Source organism: Taeniopygia guttata, chromosome 4A, assembly GCF_048771995.1.
Source record: "Taeniopygia guttata chromosome 4A, bTaeGut7.mat, whole genome shotgun sequence".
NCBI lineage: Eukaryota > Metazoa > Chordata > Aves > Passeriformes > Estrildidae > Taeniopygia > Taeniopygia guttata.
In genome coordinates, this window is record NC_133029.1 from 16386744 (window position 1) to 16408966 (window position 22223).

Consider the following 22223-nt stretch of genomic DNA (forward strand, 5'->3'; position numbering starts at 1 on the left):
GAAACCCAGATGCTCCAAAGTGGGGCGGCTGGGTTCAGCCAGAATCGCCGCTGTTCACCTAAATATCTCTGCGCATCAGGAGCTGGAAATGCTTCCCGGCGCTGAGCTGGCTGCGCCGCAAAGCTCCAGCCTGGAAGAGAGAGGGGGATGAAAGAGGGAAGCTGGAGTGTTATGAAACCCGTAGGAAAAAGGGGAGAAAGGTGTAGCTGAAATCCTGTGGATCCAGGAGCTGAGCATCCCTGCTTTGACGATTCCGCTCCCAAGATGAATCACGGAGCCATTTATAGCTGGAAAAATAACCGTGTCTTTGGGATTTGTTCCTTTCCAGGCTGTTCCTTTCCCAAACACTCGGGGAGGAAGCTCTGGGGATGGGTGGGTGCTGCGGTGAGGGGGACAGACCCCCATACTCAGCGTCCTTGGGCAGGTCCCGGTTCCAGTGAGATCCTCCTCATCCCAGCTTTTCGCTGGCTGGAGGGAAGCCCGTGTGCGGCGAAGCTCCGGGGTGCGGTGTTCCCCTGTGGAGGGACGCCGCCGCCCCTGAGCGATCCCGGAGCAGCCTCAGCCGCCGGTCCCAGGCGCAGGGGCCGGTGCCGCTGTCCCGGACATTGTCCTTGAGGAGCGCGGCACCGGAGCCGCGCCGGATCGCCGCCCTCCCTTCGCATCCGCGCGTCCCTCGGCACAAGCGGTAAAAATAAACCCTGCGAGGCGCCCGAGCCTGGCCGGTGCCCAAACTGCATCCGCAGCACGCAGGTGCAGCGGCCCGACCTTGGCGAGGTGCGGCGGGAGGCCGATGAATGAACGATCGGCGGGGCGGGCGCGCACCCCCCCGGGGTGATGGGGATGTGGCGCGGGGAACCAGCCTCGTTGTTATTCTGATCACAGCCGCTCTGATTCACAGACTTGGATCATGAATATAAGTGAAGACTTTGACGTCAGAGTTGAGATTTATCAGCAGATCCAATGGGGCAGGAATATTAAGTGCAAGTCGATGCCAGCTCTCTGCCAACGCTATTAGCGATGCTCGCCGAGGAATGAGGCTTCGCACCAAGGGCTGGAAGGACCGGCAAGGAAAAAAATAAAAACGGGGTGGGGGGAGCGAGCTGATCCTCGAGCATTAAAACCAGGTAAAACAACGATCCCCGGCGTGGCGGCTGCGTGCGGGAAGGGGCGATGGTGGCGGCGGGGGACTGCAGCGGGTGCGGGCACAGCCCCGACCTTCACACCTCGGCTGGCCGGGGGCATTTACTCCGCCGGGCAGGGCAGGATGCTGCCGCCGGCCGCTCGCATCTTGCACCAGCCTTTTCCAAAGGAGGGAAAGGCAGGGAGGAAGGAGAAACTTAACGTAGGCTGTTCTTGCCGCTGCCTTCTCCTTCCATCAGCGGCTCCGCATACAGGCGCTGGCCTATTAATAGTGTTTATTTTTACTCACTGCGCGCAAAAAAGAAAGGGCTGCGGGAGGGGGGGCTGAGGGGTTGCGCTATAAATAGGTAGCAAAGGTGGCCGTGCCCCGGGGAGGGGAGGAGGAGGAGGGGGCGGCCGGTTCCTCACCGGGTGCGCAGTGGCTGCGGACCCCGCACGGAGCCGAGCGCACGGAGGCGGCTGCGGGCAGCGGGGTGATGAGTTGTGCTCGGCCTCAGCCCGGCGGGAGATAGCGGCCAGGGTGCGTGTGGGGCGAGCCGGGGATGGGGGGGCTCCATCCCAGGGAAGCTGCAGTCGGGCTGGGGCGGGGATGCGGCGGGCGGGGGCGGCCCGGTGCGGGGCGCGGTGTCCCGGGGCGGGGGGCGCCGGTGGTTCGGTGAGGTTCTCCCCCGGCTCGGTGAGGCTCCGGGCGAGGTTCGAGGCGCGGGCTGAGCGCGGGGCTGGGCGGCTCTCCGGGGACTCGGGCTCCGTCCCTCACCGCCCCCTTCTCCCTCTCTCCCCAGCGATGCTGCACGGCCCCGCCGCCATGGGGGAGCCGTGGCCGCCGCAGCCGCAGCAGCAGCGGCTCCCGGGGCTCGGCAACGCCTCGGAGCCCCCGGCCTGGCCCTCGGCGGCGGCGGCCGGGCCGGGCACGGCGGCACCGGGCGGCGGGGCCGCGGCCGCGGGGTCCGTGAGCCCGTGGGACATCGCGCTGTGCGCCACGGGCACGGCGGTGGCGGGGGAGAACGCGCTGGTGCTGGCCGTGCTGTTCTACACGCCGAGCCTGCGGGCGCCCATGTTCCTGCTGATCGGCAGCCTGGCGCTGGCCGACCTGCTGGCCGGGCTGGGGCTGGTGGCCAACTTCGCCGTGCGCTACCTGCTGCGGCCGCCCAGCGAGGCGGCGGAGCTGGCGGCGGCGGGGCTGCTGCTGGCCGCCTTCTCCGCCTCCGTCTGCAGCCTCCTGGCCATCACCGTGGACCGCTACCTGTCGCTGTACAACGCGCTCACCTACCACAGCGAGCGCACGCTGGGCTTCACCTGCGCCATGGTGCTGCTGATGTGGCTGCTGTGCCTGGGCGTGGGGCTGCTGCCCCTCCTGGGCTGGAACTGCCTGCGGGACCAGAGCTCCTGCAGCATCCTGCGGCCCGTCACCAAGGACAACGCGGCCGTGCTGGCCGTCACCTTCCTGCTGCTCTTCGCCCTCATGATGCAGCTGTACCTGCAGATCTGCAAGATCGCCTTCCGGCACGCCCAGCAGATCGCCGTGCAGCACCAGTTCATCGCCACGGCGCAGGCCAGCTCCACCCGCAAAGGGCTCTCCACGCTCTCGCTCATCCTCGGCACCTTCGCCCTGTGCTGGATCCCCTTCGCCATCTACTCCCTGGTGGCCGATTCCAGCTACCCCGCGGTGTACACCTACTCGCTGGCGCTGCCCGCCACCTGCAACTCGCTCATCAACCCCATCATTTACGCCTTCAGAAACCCGGACATCCAGAAGTCGCTCTGGCTGGCCTGCTGCGGGTGCATCCCTTCCACGTTCTCCTCCAGACCAAGGACATCCAGCGACGTGTGAGGACTGAGCGCGGAGCCAGAGGTGCTCCCTGGCTCTCCTGCTCCTTCTCTTTTTCCCCTCTGTCGTTATTGTCTCCTGCCGGGAGGAGTCCCCTCCCCGGTCAGCACATCTCGTTCCATGGAAAGATGGCCAAAAAGAAGGAAAAAAAAAAAAAGCAAAAGAGAAAAGGAAAGAGAGAGAGAGAGAGTAGAATGATAATGGTTTCCTTTAGAAATGTTATTTTCTTACACATTTTATTTTTTATTTAAAAACACAAAACACCAAAAAAAAAAAAAAAAAGAGGAAAAAAAAAAAGAAAAAGCAAAGAAAAAGGATCCTCGCACGATGGCGTTTGTCTGCTCCCGGGGTAAGGAGCCAGGGGAGCAGCGGGCCCCATCCGGGTGGTCCCACGCCTCGGGGCACATCCCATGGGAAGGCCACAGGAGCGGGGGGGCGGGGAGGGAAGTGCCGCGTCCCCCCCGGCGGGGCTGGTCCCCACGCGTGGGGTGGCTGTGCCCATCCCCTGAATGAAATCAGGGCCTGCGATGCTATGCAATAATGGGGGGGCCGCGTTCAGCACCGCGGGGAGGAGAGCTCCGGCAGGAGGGACGCGGGGACAGTCCCGTGTCTCTGTGCTTCGAGAAGCACTTGGAGAACCTGCGGGGTGAAAGATGCTTTAGGTGTGGCTTGTTCGGGCTGTGGCAGGGATGGGGGCGTCCAGGGAATCCGTTCCCTCCTTCCCCCCCCACCCCCCAAAATGTGACTGGGGCAGGGTTGGCGGTGTGGGGGTGGCGAGGGCAGCTGGGGTGCCCTGCACCCCAGAGTCTGGGAGGCCAAGGAAGGGCTCTCCTTGTCCAGCTGGGCAATGGGGTGCTGCTTCCCCCCCTTCCACACGAGTTGTTTACATGGGGTGGGGTTTTCATCCAAAGAGGGGTCCGGGCTTGCTGGAGTCCCCGAGAGAGAAGCCTCTGTCACCACACGTGTCACTGCCGATGCTGCCACTTTACCTTGCTTCCTTAGAGAAGCGCCAGCCCCGACATTCCTGTGCTGTGTGATGTGCTTTGTGGTGTTCGTGAGGCCATGATGAAGTGTCCTTTATCCTGTGCTTTCTTTTGGAATTGTGCATTCACCCATAAAGCAAGGAAGAACCCAAGCAACCCCCGGAGGGGTGGCAGGGCTGGGGGTGGGACATGCAGGGGGGCTCAGGGCACAGGGGGTGTGCTGCTCCTGGCATGGGGGGCTTGGGAGACCCTCCAGCAGCTGAGTCTGGTGCCCAAATATTCTGCTTTGCTGTAGAGAAATTGTTGTGATGTTGGAGAGGGACTTGGGCAAGGGTGTGCAGTGACAGGTCAAGGAATGATTTCCCACTGCCAGAGGGCAGGGAGGGATGGGATTTTGGGAAGGAATTGTTCCCTGTGGGTGGGCAGGCCCTGGCACAGGTGCCCAGAGCAGCTGTGGCTGCCCCTGGGTCCCTGGCAGTGCCCAAGGCCAGGCTGGACAGGGCTTGGAGCAGCCTGGGATACTCCAAGGAAAGGTGTCCTTGCCATGGCAGGGGTGGCACTGGATGGGCTTTGAGGTCCCTCCCAACCTGTAACATTCTGTGAGTCTGTGATAGTGGAAGAAGTGTTCTTGCTTTGTGTGGCTGCAGAGGGTACAAAGTCACTTTATGGCTGGATACAGACAGATCCAGGTGGGTTTTGTCCCTGGATCTGTGTGATGAATCTCTCGCTCCTCGGAGCTCAGTGCACAAGAGAGAGCTCTGAGGTTCCCAAGTGTGCCTGGGGCTTGGACTTATTGTCTACCTGTGAGAGGTGGCCACTCTTGGAGTTTTTATGTTTTGTGGGTTTGGGGTTTTTTCCCATTTCCTTTCTCTGATGAATACCTTGGAGAATGGGCAGTTGGCACAATGTGGAATCAATGTAAGTTTTAAAGTAAATATATATGTAAGACTAATATTTATACAAACACTTCACTCATTCTGTTTCCTCTGGTTTCTTAAGTGCAGCCAGGTCCCTGCAGTTCCTCAGTGTGAAAACTCAATAGCGTACACCCTTTTTGAAACATTGTGAACATTTGAAATGTTTTTATACAACCACCCTAGCTAGAAGTCAGGATTTGTTTCTCTGGGCAGCTCATTTTGTATCTTTAGATGAAAGGTAGTTTAACTAATCAGCTCCAGAGAAACCTTGACATGAAAAAAGTTGCCTTTTTTGGCTTTCCAGTAAATTCCCTGTTGCTGAAGAGCTTGATTTTAACAATGTCCTTTTTAGAGTTTAGTTGCTTACTTAAAATGCATCTCAGTTTGAGGGATACACTAATAAATTTCGCCAAAGTCAAATGAGGATCAATGAAAAATTTCTCCCTGTGGCCCTCCACAGCAAGAGGAAAAAGATTTGGGATGTGAGGAGCTAAAGCTGGGGACAGAGCCCCTGCCAGACTGGGGTTAAGAGCAGGTGGGGGTGTCCTCACTGGGACACTCACCCAAACTCATTTCCAGCCGCTTTGGCAAAGGCAAACTCTGAATTCTGGTCCCTGGGTGCAATGCCCCAGCTCACAGTCAGGATGTGGTATGAGCCTATTCCGTGCTCAGAGTTACTGTAAAATAAGGATCTCATTTCTTTTCGAGTGATGGTCTAACACCTCTCTCTGAGATGTTAGAGTTGTCCATGGAAGTTGTTAAAAACACTTTTTTTAGGAAAAGTCTCAAGAAATCTCCTCTAACAAAATCCCCATTTTGATAAAATGGCAAATAAAAATAGTGCAATTTCCAGGTGGTGTTTTTTTGCTGTTTTTCCTCTCCTGTTTTGTCAGAGGAAAGGGGGGAAATGAGGGGAAGTGAAGATGAGGATAAAGAGGTTTAGGTTCACCTGCCATGCGTTGCCTTGTGGAAACCTCTGCCCATTTTACTGCACCTGTGCTGCAGTGCCTTGGTTTTGTTTTAGTTTTGTTTTCCAGAGTAAAACTTTCACTGGGAAAGTTTGGAGTGGCAATGTTGGACATCAGGGGTGGATTTTGGAGCCTCCTCATGCTGAACACCAGGAAAGTTAATTTAACACCTTGAATCACGTGCTGAGGCAGGGTTGCTGTGTGCAGGGTGGGAATGTCCTGGTGTTTGGGGCTGCTTTGGGACATGTTTAGGATGGAATGCAGGGCTTTAGGGTGAGGTTCTGTTGCCAAAAAGAGGGAGCAGCTCCCATGAATGTAACAGTGTCCCATGTGGATGGGGCACCAATGGTGAGGGAATTACCAAAAGCAAAATGGGGTTTCCAGCTGGTGGATCCTCTGTGGATTCACTGAGGATCCAAACCTCGGTGAAAAGAGCCCAGCAGCCCTGTCCACCTCCTGGGTACCAGCAGAAGGGCACAGAGCAACTGGAGAACATCCAGTGCTCCGTGTTTTCTGGTGTTGGATGTACTGGGAGGCCTCCTCCACCTGGGATTCTGTATCTCTATGAATTGGAGGTCTCTAAAAGCCTCTGATTTAACGGCTGTGATTTTCAGCTGAGACAAGGGGACAGTACAGTCCCGCAGGGGCTTTGGCTTGTTGGGAACTTGCAGATGTCCTTTGATGTCCACAGAGTCCCTGTGGTGACTCCAGGTGGGAACTGGAGCTGCCTGGAGAGGGCTGGTGAGTGTTTGGTTGGGAAGAACTCCCCATCCTCACCCTGGCCAGGATCTTGCCACTGTTATCTCCAAACTCTGAGCTTTGCAAATAGCTTTTGATAAAGGATGAGAGGCTAGTGCCAGGCTGGGCTTGTCACTTCTGGACTCTCCAGGAGCTGGTCTGGATCTACAGAGGCAGAAATGGGCAGAAAACTGGTCCTGAGTAATTACAGGTGGTATCCAACCAGCCCTGAGCCTATGGCAGGGATCAGCATAGCCAGGGAAGTGAATCCACTGCTGATTTGCTGATTTATTTACAGGTTCCTGGGTGCCTTTGGCTTTTCCACCACGAGCTGGTGGCCAGCAGAATGTAGAGGTGAAAAGCTTTCGGTGTTGGTGCTTGGCTGGTTGAGCTGAGGGGGTGAGGAAAGGGCCAGGAGGAGAAAGAAGGAGAAAACATTCCTCAAATACACTGTGACAAGGCCAGGGCCACTGTGGGGTGGGATGTAACCACAGCTGCCCTGAGGGTCATGGAGATGTGCCAGGCTTGGGGGGAGCTTGTGCATTTACAACAAGCCCTTGTCCCTGTCCCAGTATGAGAAATTAAAAAAAAAACCAAAACCAAAAACAACAACAAAAACCCTATTAAATTGTATAGACTCCACCAACAAAGCTGCTTACTTTTATTTTGGGGTTTGTTTTCTTTTTTCCTTTTCCATTTTGGTCAGTTTGGGACTTTGAGCAGTGGAAATGTCTCTCTTTAGCCAGCCTCATGTCAGTAACCAGCAGTAAAGATTCCAAGGATCTCAGTCCTGATGTGGCAGCTCCAGTCTGTTCATATCAAAGAGTTTTAATTGAACCTGGAATGAACCCCCAAGAAACCATTACTGTTCTCCTTAGGTGATGAAGTATCTCTTTCTTGTAAAAGCATCAAATTTGGGGTGGGGAGACCTTTTAAAACTCCATTGGTACTCACTTGTATTGGTGTGTCCTGCCCAGCATTGAGACTCACGCCGTTGCTAACGATGAATTAACAGTTCACTTCTAATTGTCAGGAATAATTGTTGGATGCACACGGTATTTCCTTGCAATTCCTCTCGTTCCTGCCCAGCCTGCCCTCGTGGTGAGGTGAGGCAGCTCCACTGGGACCATTTGTTCCTCTTCTGTTGTCAGTGCAGCTGCCCACTGCAAATCCCCCCCAGGGCACCCTCCCCACTGTCCCTGCAGCCCTGGGAACAGGGATCTCCCATTCCCACTGGAAAACTGCAGTACAGAGCATCACAGGGAGAAAATGGAGTTTTCGGCAGAGAGCACCCAAGCCAGAGGGGTGGTGTGAAGCTCTTTGGTCCCTGATTTGGAGGGGTGTGAGTGGGCTGTCTCCAGCTCCAGGGGTGCCAGTTGCCTTCAGGAATTCTGCTGGGTGCCAGGAGCAGCCCAGTGGCTCCGAGGTGATCCCGTCCCTGCTGAGGGTGCTGCAGCGGGCAGGGCACTGACAGCCACCGAAACCACAGCACAGGTTTATGGCCTTACTGCAGGCTCTGGGAGCTGGGAAACAGCTGCCTCGTCCCAGGGAAAGCTTTTATTCCAGCTGGGCAGGGGCTGGCTGCAGCCCTGGGCTGTGCCTTGCCTTTCCTCTGCAGCGCAGGGACAAGGACAGGGCTGGTGGCTGATGTCCCTTGGGAGCAGGGCAGAGCACACCAGCCCAGGATAAAGAGCATCCTCCCTGCACAGGGAATCCCCCAGCTCCAGGCAGGGCGAGCTCCTGGTGGCCAAGCCCAGCAGGAATCTCCCACAGAGGCAGAGCCTGCTCTGTGCAGGCAGGACAGGAATCCATCACCCCCTCCCTGCCTCCCGTCCCACCGATTTCCCAGGAATGAGGCCATCCCACAGCAAGCAGGACAGCCTTGCTTTGCTGTCAGTGTTGTCATCAGCCTTTTAACTTGACTGGGAAAGTTGATCTCAAAGGCAAATGTACAGTTATCATTCAGTTATGGTCAAATCAAGCCCCTTCGATGCACTTTATGACCGAGTGAAAACAAATCAATGCTGTTATTGCACTGTATCTCTATTGTGTAATATATTATACATTCATCTGTAAGAGTAATTTATTTTTATTACTGTAAATAAAACTGTTAAAGTGATTTGTCAAGAGGATATCCAAAAACTGGGGGAGGGGGGTTAAAATTAAAACCTTTGAAGATCTGGGCTGCTGTCCCAGGTATGTGCCACGCTCTGTGTGTCTGTGTTTTTATTTCAGAGTCCAGAACAGGTCTCTGCTTTCCCTCACACGGGGTCTGTGTTTGCCCTGGGATCAGGAGGAGCTGGATGAGGAAAAGAGCTGCTGGAGACCCAGAGGAGTTGGGAAGGAGCAGCTCCTGCTGCTCAGAGCCTGCAAGCACAGACAGAGCTTTCCCTGCCCTCTGATCAGCCAGGCAGTCAGGGAGTAAATACCCTGGGGAATTAACTGATCTTTGAGGGCCTGATTCTCCAATGAAGGGTTTTAGAGAGATCACAGCTTTCTGCTGCTCCTTCCATGCCCCTGACAGAGGAGGGAGCATCACAGGGCTGATTAACTCACAGCAAAGCACAAGCCGACAAAAAGCCAAACCCAAATCTACTGTAACCTCTTAAAATCTTTATTAATTATTTTCCTTTTTTTTTTTCTTTTTTCTTTTTTTTTTCTTTTAAATTTAATTAGCACATGCATAAAGTGTCAACAGTTGGGGTTAAGATGACATTTCTTGAACAAATGTAGTTACAAGCGGTGCCTCGGACCGATCCAGGTTTCCTCTCTACCCTGTACAGGAGGAAGCTCGAGGTGGTCCCTACCTTTCCATCCTCGTGTCACCACAGGCAGAACCCACAACACTGGGGAGAAATACACTTGTTCACACGTAGCAACTGGGTAGGGGAGATAGATACGGGCAGCAACATCTACTCACCTACTGACTAAGTGCACATGGCTAAAGGCCCCACCAGACAGCGAACATCTCCTTACTCAACTCAGCCTCTCACGGCCTGGCATGGGTCACCCTCCCTTGGGAAGGTGCTTGTCCTGCATCAGCTCCTTCTCCCAGGTGGCAAATCCAAGGAGCTAGAGTAATTCTTCTGCTGGGATTAAAAACTGAGCCTTTTGCAGGAGCGTTGGGATGCCGAGGTGTCCCTGTCCCCTCTGTGCCACCCCTCAGGGTTGGGGCCAATCTCCACAAAGAGCAGCCCAAGGCCTGGCTCTGGGCTCTGTGTGTGATCAGATGGTGCCAAAAGGAGAGAAAAGTGCTTTTGAAATGCCCATCAGGATCTGGCTGCTCACGGATGCTCTGTTCTGGCAGGATGGGTGCCCAGTGCTGCAGGAGGTCTCCTGAGCTCAGAGTTTGGGTGGTGCAGAGGGGTTTGGGGGTCTGATGATCCTCAGCTGCCTTCAATTCCCTCCAAAATAGCTCTCCTCCAGCCCCTGGCCTTACCCAGAGGTGTCAGTGGGGATGGGGATGGGAGCTGGAAGGAGGTGGCTCCTGTCCTGCTGCAGCAGCTGGCACTGTCCCAGCAGCCCCAGGCTGGGACAGCAGGAGGAAGAGGAGGAGGAGGAAGGCTCTCCTGAATGCTTCCCCACGACAGCAGCAACCCACAGCACGTGCATGTCCCACAGCAAAGTGCTGACAGGGTTTGTCCCCTCCCCACACCTCCCACACCTCTGGGGACTGCTCCCATGTCTCCAGGCGGCTGCAGAAGGTTTCCTGGAGCTGGCCAAGACGGAGTGAAAACTGCTCCCCAGGACACTCCTGGGGAAGGAGGGATCCCAGAGGATCCTCTGGACAGCTCCAGTTTCCAGCCCAGGTGAGCTCTGCCCATCCCCAGCACAGCAGCACCACCCACCCCAGGAGCTCCCTGGCAGGGCCAGAGGGACCTCCAGGAAAGGCACTTGTGTCATTGGGAGCTGCCCTGGCCCCGTGGGGTGCCCAGCAGGAATTCTGGACCCAAACCCTCTGTGTGGCAGGGCACAGCTGGAGGCAGAGGGGAGGAAGGTGCCAGCACAGCTCAGCATCGCCCCAAACTCACACCCCGCTTCAGATCCCCCCAACAAGTCAGGCAGCCCCAAAATTAAGGAAGTCTGTTCAGGTGAGGAGCCATCAGCCAGCCCCAAAAGGCCCTGAAAATGCATTTTGAGAAAAAGATTTTTTAAATTTGTGGGGATTTGAGCAGCTTGGGTAGGACTTGGTCTCATGGAAGGTGCCCCTGGCCATGGCAGGGGGTGGAAACCAGACTGGAAATCCAAACAGCTCTGAGATCCTATGATCTGCTTTTTTACCTGATCCACTCTTACCCAAGACAAAAAACACCAGAGAGAGCAGCATTTGTGGAAAACTGGCCAGAACTACAGCTAGAGCTGAACATCTCAGTGTAAAATTAAATTTGGAGGGGGAGCAGTGAGGGGGGTGTTGATGCTCATGACTGGGATTTTTGGAGACCTGGCAGGGCTCTGCCAAACTGTTCCTGCTGCCAGGAGGAAATCATCATCAGCTCTCCATGGGCATCACAGGATTGTTCCCAGCTCCACGTCCTCTCCCTTTTTAACACGAGACTTTTGTGGTTTTTCCATGGCAAAAGTGATTTTCCATGGAGTCAGCAATCCCAGCTGAGGCACCAGGACTGCACCTGCAGCAGTGAGAGGTGAAAGTCAATGGGATTTGAAACACTTGAGCTGGGGAGGGGCATCCAGGGACAAAAGCACTTCCTTCAGTAGCAGGAAACCCTCTCCTTGCTGCACTGGGGGTGATGTGATTTTTGCTTTTCCTTAAACACCAGTTTCCTGGGATTTTTGGAAGTGGTTCTGGTGGCACCTGCTTCATTCTGTTGCTGTGTCTGACCTTCCCTCCAGGTCTGAGGGAAGGAAAGGGAACAGTTTATCCTTCTGGAAATCACGTGTGAGTTGTTTGTTTGCTTTTTTGTTTTGTGGATGGGTTTGGTTGTTTTTTTTTTTTTTGTTTGCTTATTTTTAGATTTTGTTTTTTACATTTTATTTTTAGATTTCTCAAGTGAGCTACCCCAAATCAAAGGGTAAATGTTGAATTGTCCACCTTAATGGTTTACTCACTACAGTCTGTGGATCATGAATGGTCCAGAGGAGCTGCTGCTTTTTAACTATTGAAATGCTGTGAGTTCACATCCTTCCCTCTCAGTGCTTGTTCTGCGGCACATTTTATCTTTATTCTATTTGAGGATCAACACCAAAACCAAGGGGGTGCTAAATCAGCTGCCCTGGCTGCTGGGGGATGCTTTGGGGCTGAACCCACTGGACAGACCCTCAAGGGGGGATGAGGGAGAATTACAAACATGGCAGAAAGGACCTGTGGGTACCTGCACCACTCCCTGGCTGCACACAAGGTCAGAGCTTCTCTCTGGCTTCTCCAAGCTATGGCAGAGCCTCTGTGACCCGAGTTTCTCCATCCTCACCTCCAGAAAGTTTTCCCTGAGACCTGACTCAGCTCCTTCCTGCCACAGCTCAGTCCCACACTGACCTGCAGAACAGATTTATTCCCCTCACAGAACAGATTTATTCCCCTCACAGAACAGATTTATTCCCCTCACAGAACAGATTTATTCCCCTCCCTGCCCCTTTGTGGCTTTGCACAGGGTCTGACCTGGCTGAGGTTTCCCCTGTGCAGGCTGATGTGAGCATAACCAACCTAAAATGCAGGGCTGGTTCCTTTCTGCCTTATTTTCTCCTCCCTGCACTCTTAACCTTGCACAGAACCGAGTGCTGGAATTGCCACTGAGCTGAAACCCGTTCCCCTGGAGTTCCCAGTGTGTGGGGAAAGGCTCCTTCCACACCCCCTGGGGCTCACACAACCAGCAAGAGCTTTAATCCTTCTCCTGGGAGCAGTGAGAGGTTGGAGGCACCCCTGGGAAGATCCCTCCTGGGAGGGTGAACCATCAGTGGTGCTGTGGTGGCCTCAGGGTCCTGTCAGTCTGTAATTCAGACACCAGTTTGGGTAATGTCACCTCAACTCTGCCTCCAGGGGACATTCTCCACGCAGCTCCTGCCTGGGGGTTTCCCTCAGCAGGAGCCCAACCTTGCAGCAGGCTCTGGTGACACCACCAGGGTGGTGTCCTCCCTTGGGGACATCCTCTTGTCCCACCCTGCCTGTGGGCACAGCTCTGAAGGCTTTGGGGCAAACACCTCCTCCCTGAAGTTCTTAACTCCGGGGTTTTTTATTCCCTTCACCAGCAAAATACAGGCACGTTTTTCACCTAGAGAAGGTGGAGCTTGGAAAGAGTGAGCCTAAAACCCCTGGGGTTTGTCCAAGAAAAGTCAGATTCACACCAAAATAACCAAAACAACCCTCTTTGATTCTCAAAAAGATTGAACAACTTCAGAGAGTGGGTTTGGGTTGCAAGTGGCTGGAAGAGGAGGTTTTCCAGAGGTGTCTCATGGGCTGGTGACAGCCCTGAGGGTCAGTCCCTGCTGCTCCCAGGCACCATTCCCACCCCTCCCTGGCCATCTGTCCCAGGTTATAATATTGGGGTGTATTCCATTACCACCTCGAGCTGCAATTCCTTTTTTCCCCCCTTATCTCAGAGATCAGTCCCTCCAGGAGGAGCTGTTCTTTTAGCCACATGGCTGATAAAATCACAGCGTTCTGTTGTGAGATGCTCTGCCCAGAGGGAGGAGCCAAACGATGCCATCAAGGATAGAAGCCTGTCCTGTTGTGCAGACAGCAAGGAGATCCCCTCTTCCAAGAGGAACAGCTGAGACCTTCTCTGCACTGGACCTCCAGAGGGAAACTCCATCAGTCTGCAGGAGCACGGCTTGGACAGAGCCACATCTGCCACCACCGCCCCAGCCAGTGAGTGTCAGGTTGTGTCTCTAACTCTGTCAGTGCTTCTTCTTTTGTGCTATTGTATGTATTTGCTTCTTTGTTCCCTTTTCCTAATAAATTGTGTTCCTGACTTAGAGCCTGTCACTGGTTTTGCTTTCCAAAGCAGGACACCATCCCAGGGAGCAGAGCTGTGTGGGGCACAGGGACCATTTGGGGACAAACCCAGCGTGGCTTGGCTCTCCTGGGCTTTGCTCAGGCACTTCTGCGTGGGGGAGTGGGGCAGGAGGGCCCCGGCGCTGTCGCAGCGGGGACGTGGCTCTGGTGCTGCTCAGGGGTCACCTCGGGAAGGGACACCAGCCCTGGAGGTGCTGCTGCCCAGGCGAGGGGAAATCCAGGGGTGAGTGAGCATTTGAGGCTTCTAAAGTGCAGTGCAGGTTACATGGTCTTTGCTGTAGACTGTAAACTCCTCAGGACAGACTCCTTGCCCTTATTTTTATTTTATTAAAAAAAAAAATCCGTAAAGTGACATTCCAACTGAGAAAACCTTAGCCCTAAATAACTACTGCTACAGGAAAAAATGGGAATATTGGTGAAAGGAACAGCCTGTGCTCCCCTTGCCAGCATCCCCCATGGGGAGTGCTTCCCATGGCCATCCCTGCTCCATCCACAAGGAAGAGGCATGGAGTTCCTGCCAGCTGGGGACCTCTGGAATGCACCCTCCAAAATGCCACCTCCAGTGCTGCCACCTGCCCCCCTCCGAGCAAAACTCCCATTTGTCACTAAAGCTGAGGTGTTAATTCAGGCTCAGGGGAGTCTGCAAAGCTTCTCTTCAGGCTCTTGGGTGTCTGGGAAGGGAGAGAGAGATGGAAAGGTTGCTGGGAGGAAATTTGAGGGCTCTTCTGTGGAAAGAGCTCTCTGAAGAAGCCAAGTTCAGCCTGAAGTTTGTCACTGGAGTAAAACCTTCCCAAGATGAAACAAACAGCTGCAAAGGCAGGAGCCCTGGTGGGATGGGTGATCGCCCCTCTCTAGGTCTTGTCCTCAGGTGGGAAATTAGAAACTGCCCAATTCATTCTTCCTGCAGGACACTGATCCTTTAAGAGCCACCAGCACCACCAGCCAGCTCCAGAGGTCACTCCAAATCAGGGAGACAGGGAGTGCAATTCCAGGAGTGAACACTGCAGGACTTCCACCAACCCCCAGCAACCTGAGCAGGCCCAGCCTTCACACCTGGTGTAGCTTCACAGGTGCACCATGGGCACAGTGCTCCCTGTAAAGTCCCTTTTCAGATGCACCTGCGATGTCCAAGAGGTTCCTGATGGACCTCAAGGATGCCAGCCTTCCATGAATATCTCCAAGCAGAACCAAAATTTACTCATTTACTGTTCCACTGACTCCAGCCCAACCCATTTGTATAGACACAGGATCTTTCCCCGTGCTGTTGACAGCCATATTTATTATTTTTAATCTATGCCCATAAATTGGCAAGTAGGGGGAAGCAGATAAAATGGAAAGAAGAGCTCTCAGGAGATCAGTTGGACTCATTAAATATTTGGCACTCTGTGATTATCCTTTGGCAATGAAATGCCACTGCTATATTTTAGCAGGGAACACGATACCTTAATGTACAGAGAATCTCCTCAGCCCAATTTTGGCACTCTTGAGAGAGGAGAAATTCAATCATCTGTGACCTGGATTGTATTTTTTAATGTCTGCCAAGCTAGATAAAATACTTAAATATTCACTTTTATATCAGCCCACATGAGGATTTGAGCATTTCGGGTTGTGTAACTCGGCGTGGCCTACTTTGGGGAGAACGTGCAGAAATAGGCACATATGTACAAAACACTGAGTGTGCAGCATGTGGGGCAGACAGACAGTGTTAATTAGCGTGGCACAATCCCAGCAGCACCAGCCCAGAGCAGCCAAGGAATTGGTGTCACTTCTGTTGGGTTGCAAAGGTCACCTGAGCAGAAACCAGGTGAATCTGCCTCAAATAAAGGTGCTGAAGCGTGGCTGAGTCCCTCGAGGGAAGGCACTGAGGATGGAATGGCTCTCATGGGACTGGAGCATTCATGCTCCAGCTTGGAGATCCTGGAGGTCTTTTCCCACCTGAATGACTCCTGGTGCTTGCCTGCCCTGTGGTGCTGCTGGGAGGGCTGGGAAGAGCTGGGTGTGCCTGGTCAGACCAGGAATGGGTGTCCAAACCCACCCTGAGGTCACTTCTCCACCAGACACCTCTCTGGGATGAGGATGGGGGATCCCAGCCCTGCTACCACGGCAGCTGAAGGGTTTCCACGGCAGTTCTGGTCCCTGAAGAGGAGGATGGTGATGTTGAAATATAAATTTTAAGGAATTTAGAGATTTTAGAGGAGCTAAGATTTTAGTTAGAAATAAGCCTTACTAGAGTTAATTAAAATAAATGAGTAGGCCTTGATGAAGTTAAGAGTTAGTAGTTAACTAATAATTGATTGCTTGTCAGCACAATGTTTGGTTATCTGGGTTTATAATGAAGAATATAAACTGAAAAATAGCTTTTAGGAACATAAGACAGTTGTGGGCCTCCTCTGTTCTGAAACCAACTGAAGACAAGGAATGGGAGTTCTACCAAGAGTTAATTTGTAATATTTGCATTGAAAAGGTAGAAAGGTCAGAACAAGGAAGACTTCATTGACTTCCTCATTTTGGGACCCCTCCCCATGAAAGGGACACTGACCCATTTCAAGGGACAAACTACACATGCTGAATGGCTTTTGGAGTGATTAGCATACAAAGCGAGGAATGGGATGTACCAAAATGATGAATATGCATTTGTATTTTGTGTAGTCAATACTTGTATGGATAAAAAGACTCTGTAATCACCTGGAAGCTGCAGTGTGGATTTGGGAGCGATCCCACACACAATAAACACACACTTTCTAACTTTAAACTGTTAGAGAGTTTTTGTCCATCACAGTTGGATATCAGTACTAGACCAATATCCATATTTTTTTAATAAATCAATGTGTCCAACCAGCTGGCAGTGCTGGCAGATCATGGTGCTGCTGGCTGGATTTGCAGCTGTGACCTGGGTTTGTGTTATCCGGGGATTTCCTTCAGCAGAACAGGACGGGTGAGGATGTGCTGGGGCTGCTGGGATGCCCGATGGGGACGTGGTGTAAGAACATAAAGATGTGAGGAAATGTGAGGAACATAAAGATGTGAGGGCCTTTCCTGCCCCCCTGGGGCTACCAGCTGTGCATCTGTGACCCGAGTGACCTAAATGACCTTTAGGGTCCCTTCCAACCCTCCTGTGATTGTCACGCACTTTGCCATGCCACGGCACCAATCCTGACAGCTGCCAGCCCCAGCTCAGGTGCTGTGAGGTGACAGGGCCATGGGAGGCCCCAGGGACAGCCCTGACCTGCCACACACCCAGAGTCCTGCCCCAGTTACCACGGTCCCATGTGACACACACAGAGCAACTGGTGCATGAAAAGAAGGGACTTGATCTCTCAGGGGCACTGGGCTGCTCTCCAGCTCCCACCAGGGCTGGTTCAGCTTTGCAGAACTGGGACAGTGACAGAGCCAAGGGATGAGCCAGTCCTGTGTGTCCCTGAGCCCCTTCCCAGGGCCAGTGGGGCTCCTCAGCTCTGCTGGGTCCCCACATTACTCTGCAGCCCCTCCACCTCTGAACAGCTCCACCAGCCCCTGCTATTTTCTCTCCCTCACAAAGGGTTATTACTCTTCCTAAATCACCTAAATAAACCAAATTTCTCTTTGCTTACACACAGTTTTGTGATTGTATCTACGTTAATAACGCTCCACCAGAAACACCGCCTTAAATGTTGCCATGAATTTTTACACTGCTTCCTTCTGAACCTGCTCCAGCCAAACCCCAGCTGCCTTCCCAAGGAAAGCAGGTCCTGGGCATTGCAGGGACTCTGTAAAAAGCTCCTGCAGCCATTTCCCTGCATCTCAGAGGGTCAACACCAGAATCAAGAGCTCTCGGTGTGCACCAGGAATTTCCTGGCCACCTGCAGGGTACAGTGTCTCCCTGCCTCTCTGGTCACTCCTGCTGCTTGGGTTGTGCAGATGAGTTATTCCCTGTATCCTGCTGCTTCTTGCCTTGCCCTCTCCCACATCCCAAATCCGTTCTGCACCCCTGCTCAAGCCCACTCAGCAGCACAGCTCCCAGCCTGGGTGTGGAGCTGTGGAAGGTGTCACACCCAAGGGACAAGAGACCATTTTGTGCCTCTCAAGAGAAGGGACAGCTCCTGCTGGCATTTCCCAGCAGCTGGGCAGAGGATTCACCACATCTGGCCATGAGGGGTTTGTCACTGGGGGAAAATGAGCAGATGTTTGGGACATTGCTCAACACCAGCATTTCCCAGGAAATCAGCAACCTGGTCTAGTGGAAGGTGCCCTTGGCAGGGGGTTGGAAAGAGATGTCTTTAAGGTCCCTTTTATCCCAAACCATTCTAGGATTTTGTGAATTTAACCATCAGCATTTGGGTCTCAGCCATATCCTCCCACCTCTTTTTCAGGTCTGGCTGCTTCTACATAGTCAAAATACTGCTGAAGTAGCCATCACCTGCAGGGCTACTGGGAGAGGCAGGGAATTGGGCACAGAGCTCAGGCTTTCCCTGAGGGAAACACAAGAGAGGGTCTGGGGACATCACACTGGCCAATCCACAGCTGGTCCTGGCCCGTTTTCCACAGGTGGGGAACCTCTCCCAGCTTTCTGCAGGTTTTCACACCTGCCTGTGATATTTCCAGTATTTCCCACCCCTTTGCTCTGCCTTCCTCTGTGCCTGCTCCCTTTGTAGCTCTGTGACAAGTCTTCCATGGGTCACACTCTGTGTTATTTTCAGGGCCTGGTTACCCAGCTCCTCCATCAGTGTCCAAATGTGGGACAGGGGACGGAGCAGGATCAGGTAGGAGAATCAGTGCCTGGGTCTGAGCTGATCTCAGTTGTACAGGCACAGTTTGTGGGGCTGCAAAGTGCAAGTTGAGAGTTTCCCTGAAAGCAGCAGATTGTCTGATTCACTTTTTCCCAAAGAACACTGAAATGGTGTCATGCTGAGGCCAAGGAGAGCTGGACTTAGGGAAGCTCCCTGGACACCTCTACTCCTCCACTGGAAAAGGCAGGACAAGCCCAGACAAGGCTGTGTCTCCCTGCCAGCCACACCAGCCTTGCCTTCCCCCTTTGCTCCTAGAAAACCAGCTCTGAGGGTGGATACAGGCTCAGGTCACCAATACCTTGGGCTGCTCATGCAACCCGGTCTACTGGAGGATGCCCCAGGTGCCTTCCAACCCAAAGCATTCCATAATTTTCCAGGGAGCAACAACACAAGGGTGTAACTGCTACTAAACGTGGTGCATTGCTCTGTAGGGAAGGAGGCTCCTGCCCACAGGCAGCCTTTGGAGCTGCCTGACCCCAAACCACCAGAGCAGAGTGTCCCCAAGCCCACCCCTGAGCTCTCGTGGTGGCACCAGCTGTGCAAACAAGGCTTCTCCTCCAGGAGTTATCACAATTAACATTTAGCTGGAAAAGCACTGCTGCCTCTGGGGCTCCCTTCTCTCACAAAGCACACTCAGGGCCAGTCTAGTCTTGCTCCAGGTGTAAATCTGGAGTAATCCTATTAACCTGCCTTCAGAGAATTTTGGAAGTCATTAACTGTGAAGGTGCTGCTAATTTCTGGTCTCACTGCCTCCGAGGTGTATCCTACCAGTGCTGCTGCTGCTGCTGCTGCTGCTGCCCGAAGGGTTTTTGACATAGTGTAAAAGCAAAGCTGCTGCCCGAGCAGCGACGATGGGGAAGGTGCCCATACACACCTGGAGCGGAGCCGGGAGCTCCGAGCCCGCGCCGCCCGGGGCCCTCAGTCCGACCACTCGTTATCGTCCAGCTCGGAGTCGTCGTCGGACTCGCTGTACTCCACCGCGATCCGGCGCGACAGGATGGTCGCCACGTCATTGCCCACCGGCTCTTTTTTGGCCTCTTGTTCCCACTGCTCCTGGACCTTCCGGAGTTGGATTCCTACAGGAAAGGGGGGAAGGCTTCATGGGGGAGTGCACCCGGTGTGCAGCGTCCCCCCCAGTTATAAAGGGCTGGCTGAGACAAGAGGGCTGCTGCCCTGGTGGTTACACAGTTATGTGGGATGAGAGGATAGGATTGGCAGGACAAGAGGGAATGGTGGTAAACTGAGAAAGAGTAGGCCTGGATTGGATATCAGGAAGAAATTCTTCCCTGTGAGGGCGGGCAGGCCCTGGCACAGGTTCCCAGAGTAGCTCTGGCTGAACCTGGATCCCTGGAAATGTCCAAGGCCAGGCTGGACACTGGGGCTTGGAGAAGTGTGGGATAGTGGAAGGTGTCCCTGCCATGGCAGGGGTTGGAATGGGATGAGCTTTAAGGTCCCTTCCAACCCAAACCTTTCTAGCATTTTATGAATATATATTATTACAAAGCTGTATCGTAGAATAAAGCTCCTCCTCTGCTTCCACTCATCCTGAAGATATTGAACCTTCTGAAGGGTTAAATTTACCATTTGACCTGGAGATTTGCAGGAAAGGGAAATGCAAGAGACCTCAGAGCACATCATCCACTGCCTGGGAGGAAGCCACATGCCTGGGAGCTGCCAGCAATCTGAGGTGCTTCATTCCACCTCCAACCCTGAGTCCCCCACCTCTACACTGCATTTACCCCTCCAGCAAGGTCCCACCATCCTCGCCCATCACCGGGCTGTTATGTGTAGTAGACATAATTTGCGCCATTTCTAGTATGATATATGTGATATTGAATATTTGTTAGAGTATGCACGTTTCTATTAGGACTCCCCCCACCCTCGCAGGTGTATGTTGAAACCCGATTTACAAGTAAAAGGATGTGGCTTGGCCAGGAGATGGGAGATGGGCCATGTCTGGAGAGATACGGGGACCCCAGGCGCTGATCATCACATGAACGACCCGAGATGGATCTCATGGAAATCCTCGGGCAGATCCATGTGAATGCAGCGTTCCCGTAAATTTCATCAAGAGATTCACCAACTCTGGACATTGAATTGTTCTTCTTCAGCACCAAAAAAAAGAAAATCTTATTAACCTATGGACTCTGAATAGAAGAAAAGACTGACTGCCGAAACCTTGGCCTCAGGTGGAATTTTCCCTATAAAAACCGCTTGTGCCAGGCTGGAGGTGTGTGGGCATGGAGGAAAACCTCTGCTGAGGCTGACTCCTTGTTGCACACCCAGGGCCGACCCCGGGCTCGGCTCTGTTCTTTCCTTGTGGCTGGCTAGATAGATTTGACTGCAAAATAAATATTTTCTTTTTTTCCTTTTAAATTTGGCTGGACACATTTTCACTCATAACGAGGCCACCAAGCTCATCATCCCCTCAGTGTCCGCAGCGCCACCCAGTTCGGCTGTGTCCCGGTGCCCGCACTCACCCCTGCGGATGGCGGCCAGCAGGTCGCTGCGGGCGTCGCTCATGGGCACCAGCGGCACCGGCGGCTTGCGGGGCTCGGCGGCGGCGGCGGGCGGCGAGGCGGAGTGCGCGGGCGAGGCGGACACGGCGGGCGGGCCGGGCGGCGGCGGCGGCGGCGCCACCGGCGGGCCCATGGGGCCGGGCTGAGGCGGGGAGGCGGAGTAGGGCCCGGGGGGCGCCGGGGGCGGGGACGGGGCGTAGGACGGGGCCGCGGCCGAGCCGGGGCCCAGCGCGGGGGGAGCCGAGATGGGGCTGTCGAAGGCGGTCTGTGCCGACGGGATGACGGGCGGCGGCGGCGGCGGCGCCGGCGGCACGAAGTACTCGGCCATGGGCACCGGCTGCGGGCTGCAATGGGGGCACAGCGGTCAGCGCCGCCGGAATCACAGAGCCCGGGCCCACGGGGGTCACCCAGTCCCGCTCCATCCCCGAGAGTCCCACCCTGGGCATCCTTGGGAGCTCCGGCCGGGTTTGGGGCTGTGACCGTTCCCTGCGGAGCCTCCTCAGTGCCCCACGACCCTCTGAGGGAACAATCTTTTCCTGATATCCAACCTAAACCTCCCCTGACACAGCCTCAGGCCATTCCCTTCGGTCCTGTCACTGGACAGAAGAGATCATCGGCATCTGCCCCTCCGCTCCCCCTCATGAATTTGTGGACTGCAATGATGTCTCCCCTCAGTCTCCTCCAGCTGAACATGCCAAATTCCCTCACACAGCTTCTCCTCAAAGCCCTTTGCCATCTTCATGGCCGCCTTTGGACACTCTCACCTCAATTTTTTTTTAATGTATTATGGTGCCCAAAATTGCCCCCAGTTTTCAAGGTGAGGCTGCCCCAGTGCAGATCAGAGCAAGACAATCTCCTGCCTTGCCTGGCTGGTGATGCTGGGCCTGATGCCCTCTAGGGCACACCTGGCCCTCCTGGCTGCCAGAGCACTGCTGACTGAAGGATGGCACCCAGCACCTATCCCAGCACCCATCACCTATCCCAGCACCCATCACCTATCCCAGCACCCATCACCCATCCCAGCACCCATCCCAGCACCCATCACCCATCCCAGCACCCATCACCTATCCCAGCACCCATCACCCATCCCAGCACCCATCCCAGCACCCATCACCCATCCCAGCACCCATCACCCATTCCAGCATCCATCACTCATCCCAGCACCCAGCTGGTTTGGTTTGCTCTGAACCCCAATGAAAGCTCTGTCCTGGAGTTGGACTGGTGGTGGAGGTGTGCTGGTGGGATGGGCTATGGGTAATGCAGTGGTGGAAAGCAGGCAACACCCCAGGGAGAAGCCCTCCATCCACTCTGCCCCATTATCTGGGATGATGTTACCCTAAAAGCGCCCCTGACTGATTTGGCCTTGAGTCTCACCAGCGGTTTTGAACCATGGAAGC

At 54.2% G+C, this 22223-nt stretch overlaps 2 protein-coding genes across 6 annotated transcripts in view; one reads left to right on the forward strand and one right to left on the reverse strand.

The window, feature by feature from the left end:
* LOC115495273 (G-protein coupled receptor 12-like) lies at positions 1–8780 on the forward strand. Of its 3 annotated transcripts, XM_030272875.4 has the most exons (3): positions 1–685; positions 899–1124; positions 1923–8780. In XM_030272875.4, exon 3 carries the CDS (start codon positions 1925–1927, stop codon positions 2969–2971), a length of 1047 nt encoding a protein of 348 aa, XP_030128735.1. In that variant the 5' UTR covers positions 1–685; positions 899–1124; positions 1923–1924; the 3' UTR covers positions 2972–8780. The 3 variants fall into 3 exon arrangements, with proteins under 3 accessions (XP_030128735.1, XP_030128734.1, XP_030128736.1); XM_030272874.4 differs by having other exon boundaries at positions 1–1124; XM_030272876.4 differs by lacking the exons at positions 1–685; positions 899–1124 and adding an exon at positions 1463–1660.
* Positions 8781–9167: 387 nt separating this feature from the next.
* The window catches only part of LOC100221700 (actin-binding protein WASF3-like), a 28187-nt gene continuing 15131 nt past the window's right edge, over positions 9168–22223 (reverse strand). For all 3 annotated transcript variants that reach the window (XM_041716213.2, XM_030272873.4, XM_072929253.1), the window contains 2 exons: positions 20788–21170; positions 9168–19383 (listed from right to left, as the gene is read on the reverse strand). In XM_041716213.2, coding sequence (XP_041572147.2) covers positions 19226–19383; positions 20788–21170 — 541 coding nt within the window. In that variant the 3' untranslated portion in view covers positions 9168–19225. The remainder of the gene's footprint in view (positions 19384–20787; positions 21171–22223) is intronic.

Excerpts from the sequence above, each read along its gene's own strand:
- LOC115495273 (XM_030272874.4), top strand. The coding sequence starts at position 1,925 with ATGCTGCACGGCCCCGCCGCCATGGGGGAGCCGTGGCCGCCGCAGCCG.